Source organism: Gracilinanus agilis, chromosome 1, assembly GCF_016433145.1.
Source record: "Gracilinanus agilis isolate LMUSP501 chromosome 1, AgileGrace, whole genome shotgun sequence".
Lineage (NCBI taxonomy): Eukaryota > Metazoa > Chordata > Mammalia > Didelphimorphia > Didelphidae > Gracilinanus > Gracilinanus agilis.
Window position 1 is genome coordinate 470,992,529 of NC_058130.1, and position 12,628 is coordinate 471,005,156.

At 35.9% G+C, this 12,628-nt stretch overlaps 1 protein-coding gene across 1 annotated transcript in view; it reads right to left on the reverse strand.

Annotated features, from left to right (window-relative positions):
* The window catches only part of DROSHA (drosha ribonuclease III), a 97,261-nt gene extending 84,887 nt beyond the window's left edge, over nucleotides 1-12,374 (reverse strand). The window contains exons 1-4 of the mRNA XM_044665628.1: nucleotides 11,536-12,374; nucleotides 5,212-5,316; nucleotides 4,432-4,663; nucleotides 3,562-3,703 (exon numbers count right to left, since the gene is read on the reverse strand). Coding sequence (XP_044521563.1) covers nucleotides 3,562-3,703; nucleotides 4,432-4,663; nucleotides 5,212-5,316; nucleotides 11,536-12,374 — 1,318 coding nt within the window. The remainder of the gene's footprint in view (nucleotides 1-3,561; nucleotides 3,704-4,431; nucleotides 4,664-5,211; nucleotides 5,317-11,535) is intronic.
* Nucleotides 12,375-12,628: the final 254 nt, after the last annotated feature.

Here is a 12,628-nt window from a genome sequence, read left to right on the forward strand (position 1 = left end):
TCCTGGGTTCAAATCTGACCTCAGATACTTCCTAGCTGTGTGACTCTGGGCAAGTCAGCACTTACTGCTACTCTGCCTTGATTCTAAGACGGCAGGTAAAAGTTTGATGATTTTTTTTTAAAATTTACAAAGCATTTAATGTTTTTTCAATAATACAGACTTTATTAGAATTAGATAATAATCTGTAATAATCTATAATAATCCTATGAAGCAGATAGTACAGGTATTATGTCCATTTTACAAATATGAAGAAACCGAGGCTCAGAGAGGTTACAGTTGTTCATGGGCACACAGCTTATAGTAGTATATCAGTAGTTTATCATGGGCAAGATTTGATCCTAGTAACTATCTTGACTCCAAAGTGATCTCTAAGGGCAAAGGACAACAGTCTTAATTCTGTTCATAGTAAATTATATCAGTATATTAGATATTTTCCTGACTGCAATTTTTTAAAAAAGAAATGGAAGGAAAGCATTTATATCACACGGTGTAATATATCTGTTCCAAAAATTAAACCAGTCTTTAGAAAACAAACCAGGAAACAATTGTACACTCTGAGCTTCAGGCTTTAAATTCAATGCAAGTCAAAAGTATCTATTATGTATTCATATTTTAGTCCCATTAAATCTTGTTTTCTGACCCAACCAATCTACTTAAAATTAACTTTCAAAGGCTAACAATGATTTATCAATGAAATACTAAATTGAATGGTCATTTCTGAACCCAATCATCATTAATTTCTTAATATCTTCTAACCATTCTGACAATCCCTTCCTCCTGGCCATCCTTTCATTTCATGGCTTCAAGGACACCTTTCCTGGTTCTCTAATGCTCTGACCATTCCTTTTCAGCCTCCTTTGCTAGAACACCAATTTTTGCCTGTGAAGGGGAAAGGATATCTCCCAGTTCTCTGTCCAAGACCTCATATTCATTCTCATTCTCATTCTCTCTCTCTCTCTCTCTCTCTCTCTCTCTCTCTCTTGATTAGTAATTTTTATCAACTCCCCATGCCCTGAACTTTAAGGAGATGACTTGCAAATCTATAAATTTAAGCCTTATCTTTCACTTAAATATTAGAACTACATCACTAATTACCTGTTGGACACAGCTACCTAAATGTCTTGTAGGGAGATTATAAAATCAGCATCTCTAAAACAGAATTTTATTCTCCCGTCTCGCCTTCAAACTTCCTTATTTCATATAAAGCATAAGGTTTATAACCTCAAAGCATCCTCCACTCCTCCTTTCTTCTAATACTTCATAGTCAATTGGTCACCCAGACTTAACTATTCTAGCTCCATAACATCCCATATATGCCCCTTTCTCCACATTCAAATGGCTATTATCCTTCTTAAGGCATTCATTACCACTTACTTGGTGATTACAGCAATGAGTTCCTAATTGTCCTTTATGTATCCAGACTCATTTCCTTCCAAACCAAACTCTATATAAGGGATAGATGTGGCAAAACAAGGAAGATATTGCAGTATTTATTATTACTCCTCCGTTCAAAAGCCTTCAGTAGTTCCCTATTATCTCTAGGATAAAATACAAATTCCTAAGCTTGATATTTAAGGTCCTTCACAATTTAATTCCAACATAACCTTTCTTATCTCTTCCAACTTGTACTTATATTCTCCTTCTTTAACTTTTAAGTTCCAGAAAAAAATAACTACTGAATTTCACATTCCATCCATCCCAATAACATTATATAAGCTGTGAAGTACTCTTGTTCCTATCTCTACTTCTTAAAACTTTCCTCTACAAGAGTAAACAAAGATTCATCTCTTCCATCCCTGGCCACAGCAACTGTTAGTGTTCTTTTCATCCTCTTAAATAATCCAATGTTTTCTGTGCTACTTTTTATCTCCCAATACAGCGTGAGAAAAGAGACTATTTTACTTTGGCCTTAGTATCCTGCTACTATGACAGTGCTTTACATATAAGAGGAACTTATAGGTTGGTTAAATTTGGATTGAATTTTGTACCATCAATCTCTCAATGTTGTTGTGAAGAAAATCTGCACTATGGATTGTGATTTGTTGCATTATCATTAATTATAATGGAAATTCTCTCAACTTTAATATTGAGAAAATTTTAAGAAATTGAAATTCTCTTGTTTTAAGTTCAAATAAAGTTACTTTAAAAAATTCAGGGGAAGTTAAATCTAATTTCAGATGCAGCCCTTACCTAGATTGCTTCTTTTCTGCATTCTGCTCTTGTTTCCTAATACCAGAGTCCCAGGATCTGGAGTAAAGAAGATGCCTTCATATGCAAGAACAACAGCTTAGCGGTGGAAACCCTTTGACACTTCACTTTGGAAACCTAACTCCAATCAGTTAACTGGAGAAGCAGAGACCAAAGCAGAGAATCAACCCTTCCTAGCTGTGGCCTTGAGAAAATGGCCTGGATATATATCAGGCTTCTTTTCATCATCACTTTGGTCTTACAGGTCATCCACTTGGGAAATGGTTTTAGTGAAAAAGAGAAACTAAAAGGCAGTGGAGAACCCATCAATACAACAGTCCCCAAACAACAGCCCCCCAAACAGGATATTACTTTGAACAGCACTAGTGATCTAAACAAGAGTTCTGAAAGCCCCAAACAGCTCCATTTCAGGCCATTTATACCTTTTATTGGATTTAAAGATGGTACCAAACTCTGCTGTCAAAATGGAGGAACCTGTGTCCTGGGTAGTTTCTGTGTCTGCCCAATGCATTTTGTTGGGCAGCACTGTGAACATGATGAACAAAAAAGTCACTGTGGTGTCTTTGCCCATAGGTTTACAAGAGCTGCTACCTCTGCAGATGTATCTATGGGAAGCTGCACTGTTTCAGAGACCCAACATTCAACTGTGTTCTGCAGAAGTCTTCATCTTTGGTTTCGTGGAAGTAAATGGAAAGATGTTTTATCAAGCCAGAGCACCTTTCTTTGACTTTGGGGGGGTGGGGGGAAGGAAAGGTTACCTTTTTACCCTTTATTTTTCTAACAAGCTGTAAGAAGCCCCAAGAGAAAATACTTAAGTTTTGATATACTGTTATTTCAAGTGGAGAAGCTTAAAGCTTATTGTAAATGACAAATTATTACTTGATTCAGAGCTACACTGAGATGATAAATGAATAGTTTATTATTATTTTTAATAGAGCATAACATATTTGAAAGAGCCCACTCCTTTAAAACCTTATGGTTAGATTAGGGACATACAAGAGAGTACAAAGGTTCACACAGATGAATTAAAATAAAAACAATCAAGTAGGACTACTACCAAAACTCTTAAGATATAAAAATAATTGCCCTTATTTTTTTTTGCATTTTATTATTTTTTCACTAATATTTCTCCCAATAAATGTGAAAACAATTTTTAACATTAAAATTTTGAGTTCCCAATTTTTATCCTCCTATCCCTCCCTGAGATGATAGGCAATTAATATATATGTGTGATCATTTGTGATGTTGTAGAAGACACATAAAAAAAAAACAAAAAAAAAGAAAATAAAGTAAAAAATGTTATGCTTCAAAAAAAAAAATTCAGGGACTAAGTTTTGCCAAACTAGGACTTACCTAAATCCTCATCTAGTTTGGTCTTAGGTGGCTCCCAGGGGGGCCTCACAGCTTTGGCTTTTGCTTGCCTCTTTCCTAATTCCTCTTCAAACTTTTCATACAAGTCTCGGAGCCTACTAGTCCCAACAACTGTAGAATCACCCTTAAAAGAAAAATATACACCAAAAAATTGGTATTATCAACAAATTAATCTAGATAATATGACAGGTCTATTATTTGATACCAAAATATCACAACTTCTAAACTATAAATTTAAAGCAAAATCTCTTTTCCTTTTGACAATTTTCTGCTAATAATAAATCTAGTTGGGGGTAGCTGGGTAGCTCAGTGGATTGAGAGTCAGACCTAGAGACTGAAGGTCCCTAGGTTCAAATCCAGCCTCAGATACTTCCCAGCTGTGTGACCCTGGGAAATCACTTGACCCCCATTGCCCACCATTACCACTCTTCCACCTATGAGCCAAGACCCAGAAGTTAAGGGTTTAAAAAATAATAATAATAATAAATCTAGTTAATAGAAACCATGATTTGTCACTCTCCCATTCCTCCCTAAATATTTTATAAATTGATTTTTTACTACAAATAAAATGTTATCTTGCTCAGAGGAATTTGCCTCAGGCTACCTTTGTTGATTTTACTCACAAAAAAGGATAAAAGCAGGATGTCTCCACTTTCAAAATTATGAAATTTAGAAACGCAGGTGTAGAACCCAGAAGTCTTTTTATGTGTTAATAAAAATAAACCTTAAAATGTTAATTCTGAAGTCTATCTCGGGAAAAATAGCTTTCTTATAATTATCATAAATTCAAATTTAACAACTCAGTAAATGCTTACTATGTACAAGAAAGTTCCCACTCCACTTCAGACATACCACTTGATCCATGGGATCATTAGAATAGTAGCTTTCTGAATGAGTACAACGAATCCAGACTGGTTTAAGCAGATCCTCCTCTTCTTCTTCATTTTTGTCAGGCATGATCTCCTCTGGCTCTTTGTCCTTGATTGAGGTATAGCTCTTTTCTTTGCCAGAATTCTGGTTGTCAACCCATCGATCTCTGTCATCTTCCCATCGAGTTCTCTTCTTCTCTCTACTTGGAGACCGGCTTTATCAAGAAAGAAAAGAAAAAGAAAACTGCTATGCAGTCAAAATTATCAGTATTCTACACAGAAGATTAACTATATGCTTAATCCCAGCTTCCTTTGTAAACAAACATAGTCACTCACTGATAATTTTTCCCTTAAATTACTATTACTCTATACCCTTATACTTACATTAGAAGTTAAGCTGTAATTCTCACTAGAGATACTTTAAGAGTATTTATTAACTACCACTGACTAATATATCATTTCAGTACCAGAAAGGGATTTTCAAAGAGGTTGTAAATGCTTACTTTCACAATTTTCATATCAAATATAAATATAAAAAAGCTTTAAAGACCATATATTATGATTAAAGATCTCCAAAGTTAATAGCTATTATACTTCTTCAAAAACAAAAGTTTATAGATTTTAAACTTAAGACCTAGTATTGGGTAATAGTTGTACTTAATGGTTTTCATGTTATCTCTCCCATTGGACTGTGAGCTAGTGTGAATATAACTAGATCTGCCTAGTTTAATACTGGTTCCAGAGCAAGCTACCTTAATCTTACCTGCTGGTTCGCTTGTACTCTTTTTTGTAGGATCTGTCTGGAGATGGGGATCTTCGGCTTTCCCGGTGCCTGTGCCTGTCCCTGTCCCTGTCCCGTTCTCGCTCTCTTAAAGGGTTTAATACACAAAGCTGTTTTTGATAGAAAAGCTTAAAACCACCATCACATGTTATCAATGTGCTTCCAAATAGAGACCGCCCTATAGAAATTTTTCTAATTTTGTTAACCAGGGGCATTTCCTACTTGCCATGAATTACTCAAGTAGATAAAGCAACTTTTCACATAACAAAAAAGCAAATTTCCTTTCGCAATGTTGATTAGAAATGAAAATAAATCACCAATGCAAACAAAAAACTCCATCTGAATCTCTAAAACTAATTGAAGTTTAATCATGGTCAATTTTTCTTAAGATCTTTCAACTGCCATCCTTACTTAACTAGTCTATCAAATAAAATTAACTTTCTTTCCACTGCCGTGTGGAAACACACCATTCTATCAAAATATAAATAACTTGAAATGTAAAATTAATATGCAGGTTGGAATTTATTAAAATTTATCCACAATTTTAAAATGAAGTTAATTATCACTAAATCAAATGAAAAGTGCAATCCTGTGATTTTAAAGTAAAATAGACATATTTCAACTATTCCTTAAGTGAATATTTGGAAGCAAATTCCCAAAATGAAATTCAGTATTACCAGAGGATCCTTGATCAGAAAATACTATGAAGGGTAAATAACCAAATGAATCTGGTCAATGGAATGAGGGCTGCGAAAAATCATAGTACTTTTAATAAAGAAACTTTAAGACCTTAAAAACAAATAAGCATTCATCAAAGAAGATGCTGTCAGCTTTTAGTTTCCAGTTAACAGTTTTGTGACCAAGTGATAGTATGTTTCACTTTTATGAAATTCAGAACTTATAAAATAGAAGAGTGGTGAATGTTTTTATATTAAAAGTATTTCTTGTTTTACAAAGGTTTGTTACTGGGAAATCTTTTAAATAATTAGTCCCTCTAGTTAATTCAATTTGTAGAACACTTTTAATTACATATAATTTTTCAGTTAACAATTTTTGGAAAAAAGTACATTGATGTATTTTTTTCAAAAACCCTTATCTTGCCAAGCCCAAAGACAGGAGGTCCTGGGTTCAAATATGCCCTCAGATACTTTCTAACTGTGTGACCCTGGGCAAGTCACTTGACCCCATTGCTAGCCCTTACTGACTCTTCTCTCTTAGAACCAATACACAGTATTGATTCTAAGATGGAAGGTAAAAGCTTTAATTAAAAACCAAATAAATAAATGAGTGAGCAAATAAACAAACAAAAAAATAAATGGAAGCCCTTATCTTCTGTCTTAGAATCAATACTAAATACTAGTTCCAAGGGAAAAGAGTGTTAAAGGCTAAACAACTAGGATTATCTTGCCATAGGTCACACAGTTAGGAAGTGTCTGAGGCCAAATTTGAATACAGTGCCTTCTAAAAAGAAGTCATTTTAAAATCACTAAAAAAGATCTGTGCCCTAAAACTGTGCACATACTCTTTGACCTTGTAATACCATCCCAAAGAGATCATAAAAAAGGGGGAAAGGACCTACTAATACAAAAATATTTGTAGCAGCTCTTTTTGTGGTAGCAAAGACTTGGAAATTGAGGGGATATACATCAACTGGGAAATGAATAAACAAATTGTGTATATGATGGTGGAATACTATTGTGCTACTAAAAACTATGAGCAGGATGATTTCAGGAAAAGCTGGGAAGACTTGCATGAACTAATGCAAAGCAAAATAAGAACTAGAACAGTGTACATAGGAACAGCAATACTGTAAGGTGATGAACTGTGAAAGACTCAGTTACTTTCAGCAATACAATAATCCAGGGCAATTCTGAAGGACTTATGAAAAAGAATGCTGTCCAATTCCAGTTGGAGTCAAATGCAGATCAAAGCATACTATTTTTCACATTAATTTATGTTTTTATTTTGAGATTTTGGTTTTATGAGTATTCTCTTCCAACAAAGGCCAATATGGAAGAACTTTTTGCACAGTTACACATATATACACACACCTACACACACACACACACACACACACACACACACACACACACACACGCACACACACACACACACATAACCCAGATCAAATTGCTTCCCATCTGTGGAAGGGGGAAGGAAAATAATTTGCATCTTGTAATTTTTTAAAAATGTATATTTATTTACATTTATTACATGTGATTGGAAAAATATGAAAGTCCTTGAGAACATGAAAAAAATGCAACACAAGGACTTGGCCTAGAGGGAAAAAAAAAGAAGAGGAAGGATATAATCACTGTCTTCAAATATTAAAGGGGCAACGTTTGAAAAAGTATGAGGAAGGGGCAGCTCAGTGGATTGAGAGTCAGGCCTAGAGATGGGAGGTCCTAGGTTCAAATCTGGCCTCAAACACTTCCCAGCTGTGTGACCCTGGGCAAGTCACTTGATCCCCACTGCCCACCCTTACCACTCTTCCACCAAGGAGCCAATACACAAAAGTTAAGGGTTTAAAGAAGAAAAAAAAAAAAAAAAAAAAAAAAAAAAAAAAAAAAAGAAAAGGCATGAGGACATGAAGTGCCTGGAACCAAAGGGCACAATTACAAACAAAGGATAGAACTTACAAAGGGATAAATTTAGATTCAAAATAGAGAAAATTTTCTTAATAGTTAAAACTATTCAAAAGTAGAATGGGTCACTTCGGGAAGTTGGATATCCATTTGTTAGGAATGTTCAAAGGAGAATTCTTGTTTGATAGGGGTTATACTGTTTGGCTTTTAAGTCCCTTCCAAAGATTCTGCAACACTATTGATATTAAATAATGTACAAGATTATGTTTAGAAAGCCAGATTAAATAGTCTAGTATATTTGGTTTAAGCAGCATAGCAATGTTTGTGATACCTTTTAAAAATCTGTCATGAGAAGGATATGATATATTTTTAGACTGGGCATATATTTCTACACTAGTCTTTTAAAAATGAAGTCCACCATAAAAATTGTTCAGGCCTTATGGGAAAAGTAAAAGTATATTAGTGAATGAAGTTGATGTAAAAAGTGATATCATCATTTTTTAAAAATGATTTAGGCCCATTTTGTACTTGCTACTATTTAGGATCCTTAATTTTAAAAAGGCCAAAGTTTAACAGAAGAAAAGCAACTGCTTGAATACATGGGTTGAGGCGGACATGATTGGGGATGTAGACTCGAAACTACCACACCAATGCAACTATCAACAATTTGGAAATAGGTCTTGATCAATGACACATGTTAAAAAGAGTGGAAATGTGCATCAACTATGGGGCTGGGGGTTGAGGGGGAATAAGAGCATGAATCATGTAACCATGTTAACTTTACTAAAAAGTAATATTATTAAATGTTCAAAAAAAAAAACAAATAAATAAATAAAACAGAAAGTCCAAATAAATAAAAGGCCAAAGTTTAAGAAATGTTGCACTATTTTGTGCAATTTGTTCAGATTCTACAAAATAAAGACATAGAAGGGAAAGGGACATGTGAAATTTGGGTTTAATTAATTAAACTACAATCTTATTTCCAGATCTTCAAAGTTTTGTTATGTTTTGTTTTTTAAACCTTTACTTTCCATCTTAGAATCAGTACTAAGTCCCACCGCAGAAGAGCAGTAAGGGCTAGACCAGGGGTTGGCAACCTTTTTGGCCGTGAGAGCCATAAACGCCACATTTTTTAAAATGTAATTTCATGAGAGCCGTACAGTGCTCCCAGTGTGCGCTCCTGTAACAGCGCCTGAAAAAAAATGGACTTTATGGCTCCTACAGAAAGAGCCATATCTGGCCCTCAAAAGAGCCAGATATGGCTCGAGAGCCATACGTTGCCGACCCCTGGGCTAGACAGTTGAGGTTAAATGAACTGCCTAAAGTCACACAGCTATTTAGTGTCTGAGGCCACATCTGAACCCAAGACTTCTTGTCTCTAGGCCGGGCACTCAATCTACTGAGCCACCTACCTACCCCCTAAGTCTGAAAAGTTTTACTCAGGTCAAAGTTGTTTTAAGAAATTACCCTAAGTGGCAGCCGGGTGGCTCAGTGAATTGAGAGCCAGGCCTAGAGATGGGAGGTCCTAGGTTCAAATGTGGCCTCTGATGCTTTCTAGCTATGTGGCCCTGGGCAAGTCTCTTCGCCCCCATTGCCTAGCCCTTACCACTCTTCTGCCTTAGAACCAATATACATATTGATTCTAAGATGGAAGGCAAGGGTTTAAAAAAAAAAATACACCAGAACTTTAGATTTAACAGAAGTATATGGTAGGCCTCATCCAAGAGAATTAAATGGACTTGTTTCAAGTTAGTTATCTCCTATAAGGCAGTTTTATGATGTTCTTGAGGTTACTATATGTCCCTTTATTAAGCACTACTCATATGTATAGGAAGATATTTATAAAGGACAGAAATTATCCAGAAAGTTGTTCCATGACATTAAAAGGGAAAAAAAGTCAGCACAACTATGATCAAACAGATTTTCATTCTGCTCAAAATGTACTTACCACCCAGATATATCTGGGTTGTGAGTTGTCTTAAGACAAGCACAAAACAAAAACTAAGCCTATATTGCAATTGCTTAATGCTGACAGAGTGGCTTTTAAGAGTTCATCTAACAGCTTTACAAAGTAACAGGAAAAAAGTTAGCCAAAGTGTTGAAATTCTCAGTTAAATGTTTCCCCCAAAGATTATAACCCAAAAATCACTTGGAGAGCTGAAAAAACATAATCCAAGGTTTCTCTCTTATACAAATGAATAGACATGGCCTAGATTCATTGGTGCTTATTGAATTAAAAACCAAAAACAAGGGGGCAGCTGGGTAGCTCAGTGGAGTGAGAGTCAGGCCTAGAGACAGGAGGTCCTAGGTTCAAACCCGGCCTCAGCCACTTCCCAGCTGTGTGACCCTGGGCAAGTCACTTGACCCTCATTGCCCACCCTTACCAATCTTCCACCTATGAGACAATACACCGAAGTACAAGGGTTTAAAAAAAAAAAAAAAAAAAAGAGATGCTTACTTATTTTCACTCTCCCCAGCACATTTTAGACTGCTAAACCAAATGAAATAATCTGTCTTAATCACACTGAGGCAATGTCCAATGTGGTCTACTGGAGGATACCTTCTCCCATTTTTAGGTATTTCTTTACTATTTGTAGGGTCCCACAGACTTATGAATCCACCATACATTGTAATCCCTTCATATATCTAGACATCCCATATCAAGGAAATAGAGAACCTCTCTTCTTTTCTTCACTGGTGCAGTTCATACTCTTAGTGGGTGAGAAGGGTTATCATCCTTTAATGCTAATATTTTCCATCTCAATTAAAATAAGAGAGAAGTAGCGAAATTCTTATGTAGAAACAAATTTTAAAAGGTGAGTTGTTTAATGTAATTCTGGAGAAACAACTCTGGAAAAATCAAAAGAAAATGGGGGTATAAAGTATACTTTTCAATGTGAAAAACAGTAAAGAAAAAGTAATTTAAACAGCAAGATAGAGGAGGAAAAAAAGGAGAATGGAAACATTAGCATGATATTGAGAGTAAATATTGACAAATACCAACATTATAAGGCACAAGTAAGGGAATCATTTTCTACTTACTGTTTTCTCCCTCTAAAACTTTTCCTTGTGTTTATAGATATTTGGTCTTATGAAAAAGAAAAACAGTAAGCCTGGAACATATTAACTTGAAGAAAAGGAATTTCTTCATCATAATTAAGAAAAATACACTGAACATCACAATTAAAAGATAATTTTTAATATATCTGACACAGGAAAGTTGCTTTTCAACTGCACCACTTATCACATTTAAAACAAATAACTATGTGAAGGAAACATACAATAAACTCCCATTTATCCAGAATGGTTTGCAGTGAGAAGTATGCTAGTTAACTGAATAATTTTTGGATCCACTGAAAACTATCATGCTACCAATTTCCAAAAAATAAAACTATTACACACTTAACCCTAAAATTAAACTTAAAATCTTAAAATCTTGCACTGCTCTCAGTTATTATAAAGTAGATCAATCATCACTTTAGAATACTATAAGAGCAACAGTTTACTGCTAGAGATTTGAATAAACCAATGACTAACTCTGGTCTTGTATATCACATTATTTGCTTAAATCAATCAATCCCTGGAATCAGTTGATTTTACCCAATAATTTTTTTTTAATATCATGTTTTTAATTTTCTGGTTTAAGCTATGGATAAATGGAAACTTGCTTGTACATGGGTCTTTAACAAATGTATTTAAAAATCTCAGACATCCTGCTTACCTGCTATGCTCATAACTGCGGTGACGAGGTGGAGTTCTCCCTCTGTCATAATCTGATCTATGGCGGCTACTTTCTTGTCTCCTCCTGTCTGGACTTCGGGTTCTGTCCCGCCGGTCTCCATGACTATCTGACCGATGTCGGTCGCCATGTCCATGACTATGTTCTCGATGCCGGTGGTCATCATAGTGCTTACTTCTTTCTGGGGACCTCCTTTCACTCGAAGGCTTTTCTACCTGATACTGAGTTGGGTGCCTAAAATGGCTACTGCTGTTATTGTTACTGCTGGTCTGAAAAGAACTAGAGTTATTCTGGTAACTACTAAAATTAGGAGGTGGGAAAGACTGTTGTGAATAGGTTGTGGGATAAACTGATGGGTAATTAACCTGTGGTGGTATGACTGGGGGTGGTGGTGGCAGGGAAGGAGGTGGCATCATATAGGGAAAAGTAGTTTGTGTAGCAGGTGTTCCAGGTACTGAAGTGTTAGTAGGAGTGGGTACAGGAGGAGGAACAGGAGGAAAACAAGGTGGTACTGGAAACGTTGGCCTCACTTGATGGTTGGGAAGAGGTGGCCTGAGGGGACACTGTGTAACAGGAGTCTGTGCTGTTGGAGGCACAGGTGGGGGATAGGGCACAAAATCTGGCCTGGGTGGCAAGTAGCTTGTAGTTGGAGGACTTGTGAAAGTGGTTGGGGGGACAACTGGTTGTTCATACTGGTATTGCCCAGTAGGCTGCTGAGGATGAAGCTGTCTCAAATTCTGAGGCCTGAAGGTTTGAGTTGAAGCTCTTCCACCAGATCCTCCTCGTCCTCGAGAATTGCCTCGTCCAGAGTGGAATGACATTCTTTGACTGGAATTTTAAAACAAAGAGTAAAAATAAATTGCATCACACAAAACCTTGTTTTATAATAATGCAGCCATGCAGATATAAAATGACAGGACCCCTAAATCAAGCTATTGAAATGATGTCCACAACCTTCTTTTCTATTCATTTTCTAAAATCCAGCCTGGAGTCCTGTCTCACTAATAAAGCCCAACTATGTTAGGCTGCAATGAGCTCTCCTCCTGATTCAGTCAAACTTCTATGAGCTCTGGAA